Source organism: Aulonocara stuartgranti (assembly GCF_965226115.1).
Source record: "Aulonocara stuartgranti genome assembly, chromosome: 1".
NCBI lineage: Eukaryota > Metazoa > Chordata > Actinopteri > Cichliformes > Cichlidae > Aulonocara > Aulonocara stuartgranti.
Window position 1 is genome coordinate 15,366,040 of NC_138939.1, and position 18,809 is coordinate 15,384,848.

Here is an 18,809-nt window from a genome sequence, read left to right on the forward strand (position 1 = left end):
AGGGTTGTGTGGCTGTAGAACAGTTGGAGCGCTCAGTGTGTGTCTATATGGTTGTCAAATTAAAAGCATGACTCATGTCGTGATCAGAACAAGTGTGTGTATAGGAAAAGAAAATCTAAAATGTGAACAGCCAGCATGTATTCATTGATCCATCCATTTTCTTCCACTTGGTATACAGTCGATCCAGGGTTCGGTATTCATGGATTTTTCTGTGGAAAGCAACTCCAAAATATTTGCAGATTATTTCATGGATTTTTAATGTAATTTTTCTGACTAAATACATTTTTTATGATAAAAAATGTACTTTTCAAATTTGAATATTAATGTAAACACAGCAAAATATCATTCAAATTGGTTTTTTTTTCTTAACAAAAGATGCGCAAATTCCAAACACAAAGATTCCGAAAAGATTGAAATAGGTAGTTATAAGCATTTTTAGAGGGGGTACTGAGTATTTGTGGATTTCAGATATTCATAGGGAGTTGTGGTCCCTAACCGCGGGGAATACGGGGGTTGACTGTACAAAATTGTTGGAATAATGAAGGACTACCTCCAAATTCTTCCACTTCACTTTAGATTAACAGCAAAATAGTTGAAACTTGGAGACAGTTGGACAATGATCCCAAACGTGTTAAAACTGATTAAGGAAAGGATAAACCAGGCTGATGCTGAGCTTCTGAAATGGCCTTTCCAAAACTCCAGTCTCAACCCTTTTGAAAATTTCTGGACTATGCTTAACAGCCAAGTCAAAAGACCGGAAACCAACCAATATAAATTAACTCTACCATTCCCCAGAATTTTTACTAAAGAACATTAAACGAAATATTAGTGTGTGTGTGTGTGTGTTTTGACCACAACTGTATGTTGAACCCTGCCATCTATTCTTAACTTTAACTGCTTTAAGTTAAGAATAAATTCATGACTACTATGCAATTCCAGATGTGCAGCTTCTAAATAGCACCAGGTACCCTTACATTATTTTTTTTAAAATTGTTAGCGGAAATAACAAAAGATACTCGAGGCATTTTATTTATTTTATTGACTCAAGATAATGAGAAATCATAACATGTGTTTTCTCAACAGCTTTTAATAGTAATCAAAGACTCTCACACACAAATACACAGACACAGGTAGTGTCCTCAGGCATAGTACTGAAGGTTAGCCTTCTTCTTAGCTTGGACCTCCAGGATTCCCTCCATGTAATCCTCATGGTTCAGCTCTGTGGCTCCGCGGCGCAGCGCGATCATACCGGCCTCCACGCACACAGCTTTGCACTGAGCGCCGTTGAAGTCGTCGGTGCAGCGGGCCAGCTCCTCATAGTTGACGTCGGGGCTGACATTCATCTTACGAGAGTGAATTTGCATGATGCGAGCCCTGGCCTCTTCGTTTGGCATGGGGAACTCGATCTTCCTGTCCAGACGACCTGAACGGAGCAGGGCAGGATCCAGGATGTCCACTCTGTTGGTGGCAGCAATCACCTAAATAATAAAGACAGTATCATTGCAATAAACTCCAGTCATCATAAAAGTATTAATGTGGGGGTTTGGATATTGATGAAATTTTAACGTTTTTCTTAATGAATTGTTGTACAAATTCACTTTAAGTGCCTCAGATCTACTCAGATGTAGTTTAAAATGTTTTATCAGTATTGAACATTAAATAACAGTGAAGTGGTAGCAGAATTGAGGTGCACTTTTGCTGTATTCAAGAGTAAAAAGGCAAATTTACCTTGACCAGCATGTTTGGCTGAAATCCATCCAGCTGGTTGAGCAGCTCCAGCATGGTCCTCTGCACCTCCCTGTCTCCAGCCTTCTCGCTGTCAAACCTCTTGGTTCCAATGGCGTCCAACTCATCTATGAAGATGATGGATGGGGCCTTCTCTTTAGCCAGGGCGAAGGCATCTCTCACCAGCTTGGCACCGTCTCCAATGAACATCTGCACCAGCTGTGGACCTGCAAGCTTCAGGAATGTGGCTTTGGTTTGAGCGGCACATGCCCTGGCCAGTAGGGTCTTCCCGGTGCCAGGGGGTCCATACATGAGGACTCCCTTTGGGGGCTGGATGCCCAGGTTTTCAAACTTCTCCTTGTGGTTCATCGGCAGCACTATCGCCTCCACCAGCTCCTGGATCTGCTTATCCAGACCTCCAATGTCGCTGTACTGCTCTGTGGGGCGCTCATCCACCTCCATGGCCTTGACTCTGGAGTCATACTCGGTTGGTAAGGTCTCCAGGATCAGGTAGGAGTCTTTGTTAACACCTACGAGGTCTCCCGGTTTTAGCTTCTCGGCGTCCACCAGCCCGATCACCGGCAGGAAGTAGGTCTGCCGGGTTGAAGTTTTGATAACTGCGCACTTTCCTTTTCTCTGGGAGTCCAGGTCCACGTTAGCCCCGTCCTCCTCCTGGTCGTTGGGGTCCACATCCAGCAGCTCGATCACGTTAGACACCAGGTAGGGCAGCGTTTTGTTCACCTTTATCTTCTCCGTGTTTTCTTTAATTTTATCCTTCATAGCCTGAAGCTCGTGGGTTACTCTCAGCACTTCGCTCTTCATTATCTTTATCTCGCTGTCGAGGAGACGAGTGCGCTGAACTATCTCCTCTGTGGACATTTTTAACACTTCTTCGCCGATCCCATCCTCCACTTCATCCCAAACTGATTTGTCACTCAGCGACGCCATCTTTGCTGTGTCTGCGGTGAACTGTGACACGACGGAAGAAGAAGAAGCTTCCGGAAGTAGGTCGTGAGCGCCCAAGAACAAGTCCGGGGTAGTTACGGAGCTAGAGCTGAATTTATGCTGTTCGTGTGTTGATTTTAACAGCGACATCTTGATTGTAAGCTAAAGAATGATTTTCTGGTTCATGCGGACAGATTTTCGAGTTATTTGCAGTTGTTTTTACCGCATAAATCCGAAATTTTTAAACGTTTAGCTTGCAGATTCATGATTGCTAAATTTGCTAATGCTAACTTCAGCTAGCCCGTGTGCTTACACGTTTCATTTTGTGCGAGGAATGTTTGTTAACTTTATTAGCGGCATTTTGCACGCTTAACTGGTTAAAGGACACCTCATGTACTGGGCAAGATATGAACGAGAGAGTTAAAGTAATGTTAGAAAAGGTTAAAGTTATTTAAATGAGTTCGCGCCACCGCTTGCTGCTGCACGATTTTGGTTTCATTCATTTGCATGTTGTTTACGCCACTTTGTTTGAGTTTTATCTGAGTAAAGTGTGCTTCTTGTCATCTTTTCAGCCAAGACACTACTGCCAGGGGTAAAAAGAAGAGTGCAGTGTTTGCGTCTGGTGTTTGACATTGTAGGCTGGAGGTTTAAAGAGCCCTGCTGGGTTAGTTATCACGCTTTTACTGCCTTCTACTGGGTGGCAGTGAAGTAACGTGGGAATCTAAAGGGATGGACCAGAACAACAGCATACCAGCCTTCCAAGGGCTGGTGGCTTCCCCTCAGGTAACATGGGCTTTGTGTTTCATCATTAAGACTTTTTGAAAATTAAGTCACAGATTTAGCCATCCGTTGTTTCTTTATATTTATGCATCCAAGGAGCCACGTTTTCTTCTATTTTTGAAGTGGTCTTAAACAATAGTTCTTCAGGCTTTCTAAAGTTCTTAAAATGGGTGCTTTTCTCCACATTTTCAGTTCAGTCCCTGTTTTCATAGAAATCTTTTTTGTTTGTTAAACCACTTAAAATGACGTATGAGTCATTAAAGCATTAAAAAGGTACCTAATTCAAGGCATGTACCAGTGTTGTGTCTTGTGCTTCACTTCATTCATACATCTGCTGTATACTGAAGCCTCATCAGAAATGGTCTTAGTGGAACAATTATGGTCAAGAAGCCTTTCTTAAGAAAGGGAAACTGGAGGGGGAAATGCTACAACAAATTACACAAGAACTGGATTGAAAATCAGTGGTGAAGGGAAGAGGTCTAGAGCCATTCCCTGCAGGAAGTGAATTACTGTGATGACCTAAGACCATATACAATCAGGGATATTCAAAGACTTAAATCGATACAGGGTGAAATAGGTGTTGGTGATGCAAAGTGGGTGGACACAAAGTTTTACGTTTCTCAAATTTGAGGTGACTGAAGTGACTCCCAATGAGAATGAGGGATACTGCTGATGAATGTATGTTACTTATGCAACTGGAGCCTGCTTTCCAGTGATGAACCATTAGCGACAAAGTGATGGATGATGAGTAATTTCCTCCCCTTAAATCATCTTATGTGTTATTAAATATTAAGGTTGGGTGATTGGACAATATATTGACTATTGACGATAGGCTGAGCCTTTCACCGATCATTTTTACAAGAATGATTGATTTATTTATTTGCCTATGAGTAAGTTTGCTAATGATGTTGGTTAAAGCTAAGACAAGCAGTCAACGGAAAAAATAATTTAACTCAAACTCATAATAGAAAAAGGCAGTAGCCTATGTTCAGAAGAAAAAAACAACAATCATATTTTTAAAAAATTAAAAAAAACCCCACACACAATGGTGGGGAGGGAAACGGAGATACTGGCTAATAATCCAAAAAGTAGCTGTAATAATACTGAAACAAACAAGAAAAGAAGGTGAACTATTCCCTCCAAACAAAACATATAAATTCTAAATGCGCAAATCAGATTACATTACATCAAAAAGCCTGCACCTGCGTGAATATATTGTATATCGTTATTTATCGGGCCGACGATTGTCGTTTGGAAAATTTTACATATCATCCAACCTTACTAAGTATGATTTATTTCTAAAGTTACGTCTTTATTTCATGAAAAAAAGACACCTTGAGCTGTCACAGTTGTGATCTTTTCTGTTCTTTCACTGGTCGGAAATGGCTGTACTTCCAACAGAACCGACATATTCTTCATGGGTTTAAAGTCCGTGGAGAGACTGCTGTCATTTAGATTTTTCGTTTTATTTGTGTAAAGAGAAGAATCAGACCTAAAAACAAGAATACTAACACTGAGGGAACTGTCTTATATCTCTAGTTAGTTTCTGCTTCATTACGCCCTTCTTTTTGCTTTATCCCCATGCAGGGAGCCATGACTCCAGGCATGCCGCTCTTCAGCCCCATGATGCCATATGGCTCTGGTCTGACACCCCAGCCAGTGCAGAACACCAACAGTTTGTCAATACTGGAGGAACAGCAGAGGCAACAGCAGGCTCAGCAACAGCAGCAACAGGCACAACAACAGGCACAACAGGCCAGCTCAGGTACTCCACAAGCTGTCATTTTTTTATCTTCCACATTTATTATGAGAAATCTTGGTTTTATTTAGCCGTGGTGGAAGTTAATCTCCGGTTACACATAAATAACCACTTTTTTTTTTTTTCCCCTTCGCAGGGACATCAGGGCAGACCCCTCAACTTTTCCACTCCCAGGCAGTGGGAGGCTCGACCACAACTGCACTGCCAGGAAACACCCCCCTCTTTACCACCCCGCTGACCCCCATGACCCCCATCACGCCGGCCACCCCTTCTTCAGAAACCTCTGGCATAGTACCGCAGCTACAGTATGTTTCACATCTCATCCCACCCACCCCCATTTTTGGTGATAACTGCTTTAAAAGGAAAGAAATTCCTGCACATATATTGAACCAAATTGTACTTTAAGGGAATGAAATTTTTAATTGTTTGTATGTCCTTCACTCAGTTGTTTTCTCTTGTTCTTTTCTCCCCTTCACTTTTAGAAATATAGTATCTACTGTAAACTTAGGCTGTAAACTGGATTTGAAGACCATTGCCCTGAGAGCCAGAAATGCAGAGTACAACCCAAAGGTGAGGCTCTTGGCTTTTTATTGCTCTACAGCTTACTGATGTGACTTTACTGGCTGCAGGCTACAAATTACAAATTGTGGATGTTCCTGGTAATTAATTTACTAGAAAGGCCTAAAGTCAAGAGTGCTGTGGCCCACTTGAAAACCAGGAATTCTGACAGGGCCCAAATCTTAAATATCCACTCTAATCAAAATAAAAGACAGAGTGGCGTATTTCCTTGATAATTGTATTCAAAAACTTAAACAACACAGGCCATTGGCTATAAATTGCTAATGCTACCCAATCATATGCAAAGTGACACAAACTTCAGTACAAGAGGAGTAAATTAAGGTCAGTGTAATGATTAATATAACAAATGAACTACCTCATATTTCCAGTTTTTAATTCATTTTTATATAATTAAATTCATTAATACAAATATGTAACTATAAATACTTGTGAGTGATTACAAACTGAATTTCTGTTATTACTTCGACGCACACTCTGGAATCCACTGTACTAGATAATAAACCAGAGAGAGAAACTCTCATCAGCTGATTAGTCTAAATTGGTCAAAAGAGACGGGGTGTGCTGTCTTTATATATATATATATATATATATATATATATATATATATATATATATATATATATATATATATATATATATATATATATATATATATATATATATATATATATATATATATATATATATACATACATACTGTGGGTTTTTAAGATCCAGCTGAAACAGTTAGGTACATTTTGTTGCACAATGATTGGTCGTGTAGATTTGCACTACTACACACAGCTGTCAGCTACCTAATTTCCACCCTGTTTACAACTTCTCATCACATAGAGATATTGCAGAAAGTGATGTCATTACATATTACAACTAACGGTTATCTGGTGTTGTAAATCCATCCAGCTGTCCATAGCGTTCATTTTCTGCCTGTGATCTGGGTGTGGGACTCAGGGGCGGCAGTCTAAGCAGGGATGCCTTCTTCTGAGTCAGCCACCACCTCTAGAAGAGCTGTAAGAGATGGCTGGTGGGAGGAGAGTTAAACTGCTTTTGAAACTGAAAAAACACGTTAACAGACTTGTGTTCTTGTTTATTCTTGTAGTCGACTAGTTGCACACAGCTCTAGTCTCAACATCTTTCCTTCTTCAGCCCCCTGTTTAACTCACTTTTAAAAAATAAATATTTAAACATGTCTCCTCTACCGAACTCAAATATCTATATAGAATTAAAATCCCAGCTTGGATCAAATTCAAGCAGAAATTATTGTATTTTAAAAGTAACGTGTGTAATAATGGTCAGCCTCGCTGTCTCCGTTCATTAGCGTTTTGCTGCTGTCATCATGAGAATACGAGAGCCCAGGACCACTGCTCTGATCTTCAGCTCTGGAAAGATGGTCTGCACAGGAGCCAAGAGGTCAGATTACAGTTAAATTTTTTTATTTTATTTTTTTTACAAAAAAGGGGGGAAAAGTCTTTCTGCTTTACTTTACTAATATTTGACTGCTCCCCTGGGCTCTCGATGACATTTATCTTTCTAGTGAGGAGCAGTCGAGGTTAGCAGCCAGAAAATATGCGCGTGTTGTGCAGAAGCTCGGTTTTCCCGCCAAGTTCCTGGACTTCAAGATTCAGAACATGGTGGGCAGCTGTGATGTGAAGTTCCCCATTCGGCTGGAGGGATTGGTCCTCACACATCAGCAGTTTAGCAGGTAGTTTTTGTTTGTTTTAAAATGACTGAAAGCATGTGAATTGCAAAATTAAAAATGATTGTTAATGATTTTGTACTCTGCTTTTTAAGAACTAAAATAACCGACTTGTGTTTTGCAGCTACGAGCCGGAGCTGTTTCCAGGACTCATTTACAGAATGATCAAACCCCGAATTGTCCTGCTCATCTTTGTGTCTGGGAAAGTTGTACTCACAGGTAAGAGCCCATCCTGTCTGCTTAAAAAACAAAACATTTCTCTTTTGTGTGTATTAAACACAGGAGGAGAAGTTAAAGTTTGTTAGTCTTGTTTTCTAAATGTCCTCATGTCCTTGCCACTCATCGTAAATAAGATAAATTATTTTGATGTATGAGCCATACAAAAGAAATCGCGAGTCCAAGAATTAAACATGGAGTTGATGATACATTTAAAGTTGATACTGAACTGGACATTTTGTAGTTGGGAAAATGTTTCACACAGAATCTCTGCACAGTCGAATGATATACTGACTGTCGGAGAGACAGAAAGGATTTGATTTAATAGCTTCTCCAGTCGTAAATGATAAAGTTTGAGGGAGTTCCAGTCAGTTGATTTGTGTAGTTGGCGAAAATCAAATTAACAAAATATCTTCAAATAACCTCCTTGAACCCATGATCCAATGAATCTATAATAAAACTATATAAAACTATAATAGTACTAAACGTTGATCAATAGATGCTTTTTTTTTTTGATTTCGTAACAGGAAATTGTTTTAAAGTGGATCGGGATAAAAATAATACAATAAATCTATAATAAACAAACAACAGTTAAAGTGCCACAGTGCATAGTGAGGACGTTATTCTGTGAGGGTGCAAACATTTTAAATTCAGTTTTCAAACTCTGTTAATGATTGTTGTGAATTAACTTTTGTAACTTACTGTACTCCCTGTTTTTGTTTAAGGTGCCAAAGTGAGAGGAGAGATCTACGACGCTTTTGAAAACATATACCCCATCCTCAAAGGCTTTCGGAAGACAACATAGACCCTGCATCTCTTCTTTTATCATCCCCACAACCCTGTTTCAAACATTGTTTTTTCTTTTTTAAGTTTCACATCAAGCATCAGCCTTACGCTGACCTCTTCATGTGGACCTCTGTAAGAGATGTGCTACAATGAAGTGATTCCCTCACTTTTACTTTTTGTCCCTACAGTATTTCATGTTATCTTAAAAGCAGGGTTTTAAGGATTGTCTTTTCTGTGTTATGATCTCACAAGTTTCTATATTTAAAAGTCAGTTTATTTCATACACATTTTAAGTCCTCTTTCGATTGTACATAAGATTGTAAGAAAGTGTAAAAACTGCTAATTAGAAAAGGGGCAGTCCTGGACTGTTTTATTTTATTTTTTGTTTTTCTGCAGTTAGTTTTCTACTTCTGGTTTTTATTAATTGCTCATATTTTATTTTGACATAATCAGCTCTGTAAGCCCCAAATCAGAGAGAGAGACTTCAAAACCGAACTCGCCTACTTTGCAAAGGTAGATTTCTTTCTAAATTTAAGGCCGGTAAGTTCAGCAGTTATTGACAGTGAATTCTCTTAAAGTTTGAAACACTTAAAGTTGAACTAAACTGATCCAAATCCTACAGCTGAAGTTGAGTAGTTCATCAGTTTGGTTTCCTGTTGCAATCCTGCTTAATTCTTTAATAGTTTGGAGTCGGTCTAAAATTTTCTCTGGAGCAGATAACATGTTGTAATTTTTGAAAGAAGTGTTTTAATGCTCAAACTTTCATGTGTATGTACATATAGAAATATTTTTTCTACTGTAAATAAGTGATTCCGACCTTGAAGGAGATGCTGCTCTGCAGATATTCTTTTTGTTTCTTTGACTAACAGGACAGCGTGTTTGTAAGATCACTGGCATTTAAGTTTAGCCAGGATTGAAATGTGACCTGCAAGAAAGACGCTATTAGCTTTGAGTACAAGAAGCGGCTGCCAACCTAATCCTGAATTTACATCTAGTGATTGATGGCAGGTAAAATATGCATCACGTTGCTGCATATTTTTAATATTTTTAATTTTAATAATTTGTTTTTGGCTAATCAAACCTATATTTAAAAGTTTTTTTTAGGTACGTTTTACAAACAGAAAAATATGACTCTGTCCTGGTTACTAGTGAACTGTGCTCAGACACACAGCTGGGGAAAAAAGCCGTTTAAATGTGTTTTAATTCTGGTCACGTTTTGATGTGCTTGTGTATCTCATGCAGGTTCAGCTGGGCACATCCTTCACACCAGTGTTAACATGTAGTTCTTAACCGGTTCAGAATATTTGATTGGCAGATCGTTTGGTTCACATGTTCAGTTAAGCCACTTTTATCAACTGTATGTATGGAAATCAATCAGGAACCTGTCGCATCTACATGCTTCTTAAACTGTTAATGTACTTCTCAGTGCGTTAATAAACTTGTACATACGGACTCCTTTGTTGGATCTGGGTCTTCTGTTGGATTAAGCACCGTTTTTGTTTGGTTAACCCCCTGTGTTTTGAATTCAATGTTATTTATGTCACCTCAAAGTGCTTTAATATTGCAAGCTAAGCACCCTACAATATTAAAAATACAAAAGCAACAATCGTGACTTACTATGAGGAAGCACTTGGTGATGGTGGGAAAGGAAAACTTCCTTTTAACAGGAAGAAACCTCTGGCAGAACCAGGCTCAGGGAGGGGCCTTGGACTATAGCAGAATCAGAATCAGAAAGGGGTTTATTGCCAAATGTTGAGCAGGTTTACAACATTAGGAAATTGCTGCTGTGCTTCAGTGCAAACATAGTGTCATAAATAGCACTTAAATAGACATGAAAAAATAAAAGTAGGGATAAGAATTAAAAGTGCTACGTAGAAAGATATGTGCATGAGCGTAACTGCGTAGTGTTGTTCAGGGTCACTCAATTCAGCCATAATTGTAAACTTTAAAAGTTTTAATTCTAGAGAGGGTTTCCTGATTCCCAACCTGGGAGCTGGTTCCACAGAGGCGTCTGATAACTGAAGGCTTTGCCTCCCATTTTACTTTTGGAAATTCTAGGAACCACAAATGAGCCAGCAGTTTGAGAGGGAAGAGCTCTTACTAGGATAATATGGTACTAATTTTAGGTTAAATCCACAGCTGTAAACAGGTTTGGCAGTGGCTTCATCCTTGTTTCATATTATATAGCAGTAAAGGAGCATGCATCATAGCATACTGTAGCTGGTATCAAGTATTTGATGTGTTTTTCCTGTGCAGCCCTTTATCAGACTCGTTCATTAAAACATTCGGTTTTCTGTATCTGAATACATTTTAATTAGTGATGGGCAGATGAAGCTTCATGAAGCACTGAAGCTTTTCATCCAATTGGTTCACCCCAGCGCAAAGCTTCTTGAAGCTTCATTTGCTCTAGTAGGACACCTACTGGACGTAAAAATATTGGTTGGCATGAATTTGAAGAGTGTGACATTTTGCACACAGCCTGTAAATGTCAACAACAAAAGATCTATATTGTAGTGATGCAGTATACTGTGTATATTTATACTGGCAGTATGGAAAATGATAATTTGGAAATGCTTAAAATGGAAATGATCATTTACTGTGAGGTGAGGTGTGGTTGGGGTGTGGACAGTGGTTGTGCTTTTGTAACGTTGAGGTATGGACAGCTACAGGCTTTGAGCCTCAGTCCTGCCCACATTTTATTCTGTAAAAACTAAATATTCACTGCTTTTATGACCTTTTTAGTGGGGAGAACATAGCTAGGATTCAATGATTTAACAAATCTTGTAAATCCTTTGTCCTCCACAATGCTAAATGGCTGGGAGTCCTCAATCACCATGCTAACCAGGTCTTCATCTATTTGAGATTGTTCTCCTGAGGAAAGACAATAAAGACAAAGCACAAATATAAATATCACACATGTAACTTATTACAGTTGTATAATATTGTTATATAATTTAGTAACATTACTGCATGCTATATTATCATTGCATTTGATGGCTCACCTGGTCTTGCTCCACAATCGGTGTTCCCTTATTCTCATGCAAAGCTCTGTAGTGCCTAAGCATGGGTGAGGTGTTGTTGTTATATCCCAGCTCCCTGGCACATAGCAAACACTTCACCTTGTACAAAAGTACAGACAGCTTAGCATAAATTGTATTGCACCATCAGTATTATGAAAATACATCTTCTGTAGAAATTTACATACCTTGTTGAGAGGAATAAAATCAAAATGTTCCCACACAGGGGAGAACATCCTCCTCTTCTTAGCTGGCTCCATTCTCTCCTGACTTTCTCTCATAAACCTCCAAACTGTCTCCAAACTCTCACTAACCGCAACTCTCCATCAAACACCCACATTTTGAATGAAGTCTGAGGGGTTTATATCGCTGTCATAGCTCGCGGCAAAGTTCGAACCATTTCATGAACCAGTCACGTGGTACAGCCGGGCAGCGAGGCTTCGGACGTCATCATTTTCAGCTCCTCCCATAAATGAAGCAAGCCTCGATACGCGCATCGCAGAAACGCCCCCTCCATTACTCGACACAAGCTTTGAAGCCTCGATACAGAACGTCACATCACTAATTTTAATTACTTAAATGTTCTGGCTAAGATACTTAACCTGAACTATGAATAGAGTTTGAAAGACGTAGTCAGTAACTTGAGGTGAGTCTTGCTGGTAAATGTCAGAATTTGTCTCAATTGGTGACTTATTGCTGTGGTTATTAAACTGTGTGGGTGGACGCTGGTGAGCCGCTGTGAGGTGATTAGTGGAAAAATCCAGATGTTTCTTTAAACATTGTTTTGCTAAATTTGTTTTTAATGATGCAACACACGTCTTTTTGCACACACGTCGTTTATACATTTGGAGATGGCATTTTACACTGATGTTTATGTTTGCACAAAGTTTATGATTAGTTAAATCTCCAGTCCATTTAATAGGGAGAGGCAGCATTACTCCCATGTGATTAGCTCAGTCAGCATAAGTAGTCAGCTCTTACCTGCAGCACCACGCAGCTTTTTGACTGAATGACAAGTTCAGGTGAAACATTTGGATATGTCAACATCAGGTGTCCCACCAAGCCACGTGGGTGAACGAACACACTGAAGCGGAGTCGCCTAAACATATTAATGAAATCAGCACCACCTGTGCTTTTCCTGCTATGCATGAAACAAGGGACGCCCATCATCTTCGTTCAGTCTGCGTGTGTTGATCTGAGCTGAAGTCCTGCTTCCAGATGAACTCGGGGCAGTACTGGTCGCTGCGTTCACAGCTGGCAGAGCACGTGTAGACAGCCGCAGTCCCCCAGTCAATGCTAGCTCCAGTCGAGTCCACGCTTAGACTGTTTAACAGCTGCGGCATCACCTACACGCACACAGGATAGCAACAGCACAAACTTGTGAATAAATCAACCATTAGCGAAAGATTAAAGACCCGAGCAGGTCTTCAACAGATCAGCAGGTCGATTACCTGGAACTCAAACGTCCTCTTGGCACCACAGGTGCATGGTGGGATATCCTCATCTGAAGGGATGTGCTGAGAGGAGACCCACAAGGGAGAGCCCCCTCGACTGTAACGTATCACCTAGAAATGACAAACACTGTGAGATATGGACAGAAGAAAACAACCGTCTGGATCTTTTCAGCTCTTCTATTTTCTACCTGGTGAGGTTCAGGTGCGATCTTCTTCTTAAACCTCTGGAACACTTTACTGTCTTCAGTCTCGTGCATTGCCATCTCGTCCAGGTCGCTCTCTGCCAGGGCTGATAGAGAACAGAAGGGTCAGGATTGGTTATAAATTATAATGAAATAAATATACAGTGGGGCAAAAAAGTATTTAGTCAGCCACCGATTGTGCAAGTTCCCCCACTTAAAATGATGACAGAGGTCAGTAATTTGCACCAGAGGTACACTTCAACTGTGAGAGACAGAATGTGAGAAAAAAATCCATGAATCCAAATGGTAGGATTTGTAAAGAATTTATTCGTAAATCAGGGTGGAAAATAAGTATTTGGTCACCTCAAACAAGGAAAATCTCTGGCTCTCACAGACCTGTAACGTCTTCTGTAAGAAGCTTTTCTGTCCCCCACTCGTTACCTGTATGAATGGCACCTGTTTGAACTCATCATCTGTATAAAAGACACCTGTCCACAGCCTCAAACAGTCAGACTCCAAACTCCGCCATGGCCAAGACCAAAGAGCTTTCGAAGGACACCAGGAAAAGTATTGTAGACCTGCACCAGACTGGGAAGAGTGAATCTACAATAGGCAAGCAGCTTGGTGTGAAAAACCAACTGTGGGAGCAATCATCAGAAAATGGAAGACATACAAGACCACTGATAATCTCCCTCGATCTGGGGCTCCACGCAAGATCTCATCCCGTGGGGTCAAAATGATCATGAGAACGGTGAGCAAAGATCCCAGAACCACACGGGGGAACCTGGTGAATGACCTGCAGAGAGCTGGGACCAAAGTAACAAAGGTCACCATCAGTAACACACTACAACGGCAGGGAATCAAATCCCGCAGTGCCAGACGTGTTCCGCTGCTGAAGCCAGTGCATGTCCAGGCCCGTCTGAAGTTTGCCAGAGAGCACATGGATGATACAGCAGAGGATTGGGAGAATGTCATGTGGTCAGATGAAACCAAACTAGAACTTTTTGGTATAAACTCAACTCGTCGTGCTTGGAGGAAGAAGAATACTGAGTTGCATCCCAAGAACACCATACCTACCGTGAAGCATGGGGGTGGAAACATCATGCTATGGGGCTGTTTTTCTGCCAAGGGGACAGGACGACTGATCCGTGTTAAGGACAGAATGAATGGGGCCATGTATCGTGAGATTTTGAGCCAAAACCACCTTCCATCAGTGAGAACTTTGAAGATGAAACGAGGCTGGGTCTTCCAACATGACAATGATCCAAAACACACCGCCCGGGCAACAAAGGAGTGGCTCCGTAAGAAGCATTTGAAAGTCCTGGAGTGGCCTAGCCAGTCTCCAGACCTCAACCCCATAGAAAATCTGTGGCGGGAGTTGAAAGTCCGTGTTGCTCGGCGACAGCCCCAAAACATCACTGCTCTCGAGAAGATCTGCATGGAGGAATGGGCCAAAATACCAGCTACTGTGTGTGCAAACCTGGTAAAGACCTATAGTAAACGTTTGACCTCTGTTATTGCCAACAAAGGTTATGTTACAAAGTATTGAGTTGTATTTTTGTTATTGACCAAATACTTATTTTCCACCCTGATTTACGAATAAATTCTTTACAAATCCTACCATGTGGATTCATGGATTTTTTTTTCACATTCTGTCTCTCACAGTTGAAGTGTACCTCTGGTGCAAATTACTGACCTCTGTCATCATTTTAAGTGGGGGAACTTGCACAATCGGTGGCTGACTAAATACTTTTTTGCCCCACTGTATACATCACTAAGACTGGACTTTTCTACATAAAAGTTCACTTTTCAATTGAAAACTGAGAAAAACTTTAACCTTTAACCTTACATTCTGCCAAGGCGGGACAATCCACACTCCTCTGAGTAATGATCCCTCCACCGTCCTCTTCTTCTTGTTCTCCTTCAGCCTCTTTGACATCTTTCTCCTCCTCCTCTGGCTCAGTGACCAGCTCAGTCTCAGGAAAGAGGAGCGGGGAGGGTGTAACAGGAGACCCTTCTAGACAGAGACGGACAAGTTTAGTCTTTCTAGTGATGAGAAATGACGGTCATAATTCTCTTAACTCAGGGAAAAGGATTATGGACCACTTCTCTTTTTATCCATCGCTTTTCTAAATATAGATACACTCTGGATCAGATCGGCTGCCCACTAAAGGGCTAACACCCATTTTACAATCACCAATTAATCTAAATGTACCGAGGGCTGTGAAATTACTCAAATATTATTTTCAATTACAACCTTAGCTTCCATCAATTAATAAAAGGTTTATTGTGCTGTTTTATGATTTTGAACTCATCACCTTTCTTTACTTTTGCCTCTTTATAAAAATCCAAATTCACTCCTTTCATTTTTTTTTTTACTCTAAATTCATTTTATGTATTCATCTATTAAAATTTCAGAACCAGATTTCTTCTTTGGAAGGTTTAATGAACACAATCATTAAACTCAACACTGAAAAAATGTGATTACGATTTTTGCAGCTCCAGTAAATATCCCCCACACACACCTTGGCTGCAACACTCCTTCTTGTGAGATTGTTTCCAGTGGAGGGTCTGGTGGTGTTTTCCACAGTAGGTCACAGTGTGGCACCGAGAGCAGGCTTTGTTACCGGGGCATCCGCACACCCAACACAGTTTAACTCCCGAAACGGGCAACACACTCTGGCCCTCCTCAGCATCACAGGGTGGTTCATCCTCTAAAGGGAAGATGATAATTTTATATTTGTTGATATACAGTTGTGGTCAAAGGTTCACATACATACACATTTTTATACTCCACACAGGGTGAAAAGTATAGTATAAGGTTCAAATATATACATACACACTCTGTATATTTTGTTAAATGTTCTTTAGCAAATTGCACCTCAACCAGAAACTTTTGGTAGCTGGAAGGAACATCCAAGTGTGACAAAGTGGTTAAACTGGTATTCCATTCCTTCATTATTTCATCCACTTTGTGGAACCACCAGCACTACTAACAACAAAACAGTCCCAGAGCATGATGCTACCACCACCATATTCTTCTACAAATACTCAGAAATTGAATCTTGAATACTTCATTAAGAGTTAGGCAGCAAAAATTCACAAACCTGCTGGAGGGTCATAGGGGTAGAACTCGTTCCTCCTCTGTAACTGGTTTCTGAAAACTGGCATGAAGGAAAAAACAGCTTTTTAAGAAATACTGCAAAATCTATTGAGAAAAATTAGTAGAATCAGACAACATCTCACAACATCACCCCTGGGAAGTGACAGACATCAAACAGTGAAGAACTACCTTTCATGCAGCGGCTGTCATTTCGCGTGTAGCACTCTGGAGTTTTGCAGCAGAAGAGAAAGAGCGTTCGGTGAAAACTTCTGTCCTGACCGGATATTGGTGCATACACCTGCAACAAGTCAGGTAAATCTAGTATTTATTTATTTATAGTGAATAAGGCTGAGGTGGGATGCAGAAGTTAAATTGGAGTTGACCCAGATTTGAGTATGTGTGCACTTAGGTATAGGGTGGGTGTGTGTGTGTGTGTGTGTGTGTGTGTGTGTGTGTGTGTGTGTGTGTGTGTGTGTATGTATGAGTGTGAGAGAGAGATCAGGCTTGTAAAAAGTACTTAATTAAAGTTGAAAAATACTCACACATTGTACACCACCTGGGTAATATGTTCAGATTCTTATATCAGAATATATATCAATAACCAGCCGGCTAATGAAGGTCTAGTACCTAAACCATGCAATTAAATATATTTTGGGGGATTCTAATTTATTAAGGATATATTTCAGTATGTACCTTTTTAGGAGGCTTATAAAATACAAATGTTTGATATGTGTGCCACTTTCCTTTCTTTGTGTTTATGCTGCTAAAAATGTTGTGTTAATATGTTTACTGTTTGTCTGTGAAGGTTCTCAGTCATCCAGGTCATCGTAGTCAAAGGAGCTTGCAAAGAAAAGCGTCTGGACTTCTTTAAGTTTACTGTTTAACTCTTTATACAGGACACCAAAACTGTAGTCTAAAAGTTATTTCAGTCTTTATATTATACTGTCAGCACATCTCTCTATACCACAGTACAGTACAGTGAAGTAAATATTTTTATGAAGTAGGATAACATGGCTCCTGGAGATTCACCTGCAGCAGGAAAACCATAGGCAGACGGCATATCTCACACTCCAGTCCGGGCAGAGAGGGCAGGCCTCTCTGGCTGAGCCACGCCGGCTTCCCTCCGACTTTACTCGGGAACTGAGGAGACCGAAGCCGCCACGGCTCCGCATCCTCCAGGAAACCCAGAACTACCTCCGCCGAGGACATACTGGTATTACAGAATATTTAACGAACAGACTCTAACCCTTACTAACGGAGCGTCTTCTACATCTCACAACCAAAACACATGCTGCTACAGTTCTGAAACTCGTCCGTGAGGAAACACAGCCCAGACTTTTGTTCCGTGGGCCTCGAAACTGTCACTCTGTTGGTAAATACTCATAAATATATGATAGTGCTTGGTGGCTTGAATTAACACGTTTGACTGGTATTCTACAAGTAGAGTTTTAATATGTTTTAATAAGTTTAACTTTAGTTGTATTTTGTTGTGTCCACCAGATGGCGCAAATGTCACACCTGTAGTCTAAAAAGTTTTACAAAAAGTCACGTTTGAATAATATAATTTCACGTTATTACAATATACATAATTATAACGTTCGTACATTATAATATTTATATTGTACTTTTCACGTTATAACGTGATATAGCTCTATTTTTCTTTCCCGAGGCTCCCCTCAATATTTATATTTTGCTTTAAATTGGAATTGGAGGGACTATGCTAGGAGGCTATTTCAGCTGTCATAAGGCTGGAATAGCAAGGCTAATAAGTAAGGCTAATAAAGCAAGAGGCAGAGGGGGGGGAAGAAAAAAAAACCCATCCATGTTCTTAAGACACAGTTCTCTGGGTTTTCTGGGGGTCTTTCAAAGTTTTTGTTAAGCTACTTAACACTTCCCTATGAGTCAGGCAAGCATAAAAACAACAGAATACAAGGGATGAATCAATGTTGTGTCTGGCCCTTCATCCACGCACTGTTCACTAATGCCTCATTCATTCATTCTCATTCTTAAGAAGGGGAAATAAGGGGGGGTTAAGGCAGAGGTATTAATAATTACACAAGAACTGGACTCAAAATCAGTAGCAGCGGATCTGATGGAGTGATGAATCATCATCAATGGAGGAGTTCAAGAGAGTTGAATGTCTACAGCCAACTGTAAAACACAGTGGAGGTACTGTTATGTTTTACAGCTGCATTTCAGCCTTGGTGTTGGGATCTTGTCAAAATTGATGAAATTATGAACGCAGAAAAGCACCATCAGTTTTGAAAAGCATCTGATTGGTAGCAGCTACAGTTCTTTTCTTTTTTTTTAGCATAGTAATGATCCCACTAAAAATGCAGCATATGCATACCTGGATAGAAAAACACACAATAGTCTCCCCAGAACCTGGACCCTAACATTACTGAAGAAGTGTGGGATCATTCAGTTCAGTTAAATTTTATATAGTGCCAAATTGCAACAGTCATCCCATGGTGCTTTATAACTATTTTAAGGTGAAGACCTTACAATAATACAGAAGGAAACAACAAAAATCAGATGACCCTCTATAGACAAGAACTTGGTGACAGTGG

The 18,809-nt window shown here is 40.2% G+C and overlaps 3 protein-coding genes across 4 annotated transcripts; 1 reads left to right on the forward strand and 2 right to left on the reverse strand.

Annotated features, from left to right (window-relative positions):
* Positions 1-1,020: 1,020 nt before the first annotated feature.
* On the reverse strand, positions 1,021-2,820 carry psmc3 (proteasome 26S subunit, ATPase 3; the record flags this gene model as incomplete). Its single annotated transcript, XM_082533051.1, has 2 exons — positions 1,021-1,478; positions 1,729-2,820. 2 exons carry the CDS (start codon positions 2,818-2,820, stop codon positions 1,140-1,142), a joined length of 1,431 nt encoding a protein of 476 aa, XP_082389177.1. The 3' UTR covers positions 1,021-1,139.
* On the forward strand, positions 2,726-9,935 carry tbp (TATA box binding protein). Its single transcript, XM_082533061.1, has 9 exons — positions 2,726-2,827; positions 3,243-3,453; positions 5,038-5,215; positions 5,346-5,514; positions 5,692-5,779; positions 7,104-7,195; positions 7,320-7,487; positions 7,606-7,700; positions 8,423-9,935. Exons 2-9 carry the CDS (start codon positions 3,400-3,402, stop codon positions 8,500-8,502), a joined length of 924 nt encoding a protein of 307 aa, XP_082389187.1. The 5' UTR covers positions 2,726-2,827; positions 3,243-3,399; the 3' UTR covers positions 8,503-9,935.
* Positions 9,936-12,279: 2,344 nt separating this feature from the next.
* On the reverse strand, positions 12,280-17,564 carry pdcd2 (programmed cell death 2). Of its 2 annotated transcripts, none has more exons than XM_082529960.1 (8): positions 17,269-17,564; positions 16,429-16,537; positions 16,244-16,300; positions 15,662-15,850; positions 14,986-15,150; positions 13,143-13,243; positions 12,952-13,065; positions 12,280-12,846 (listed from the first exon to the last, which is right to left on the reverse strand). In XM_082529960.1, exons 1-8 carry the CDS (start codon positions 17,446-17,448, stop codon positions 12,667-12,669), a joined length of 1,095 nt encoding a protein of 364 aa, XP_082386086.1. In that variant the 5' UTR covers positions 17,449-17,564; the 3' UTR covers positions 12,280-12,666. The 2 variants fall into 2 exon arrangements, with proteins under 2 accessions (XP_082386086.1, XP_082386085.1); XM_082529959.1 differs by having other exon boundaries at positions 14,986-15,153.
* Between the last annotated feature and the right edge of the window lie 1,245 nt (positions 17,565-18,809).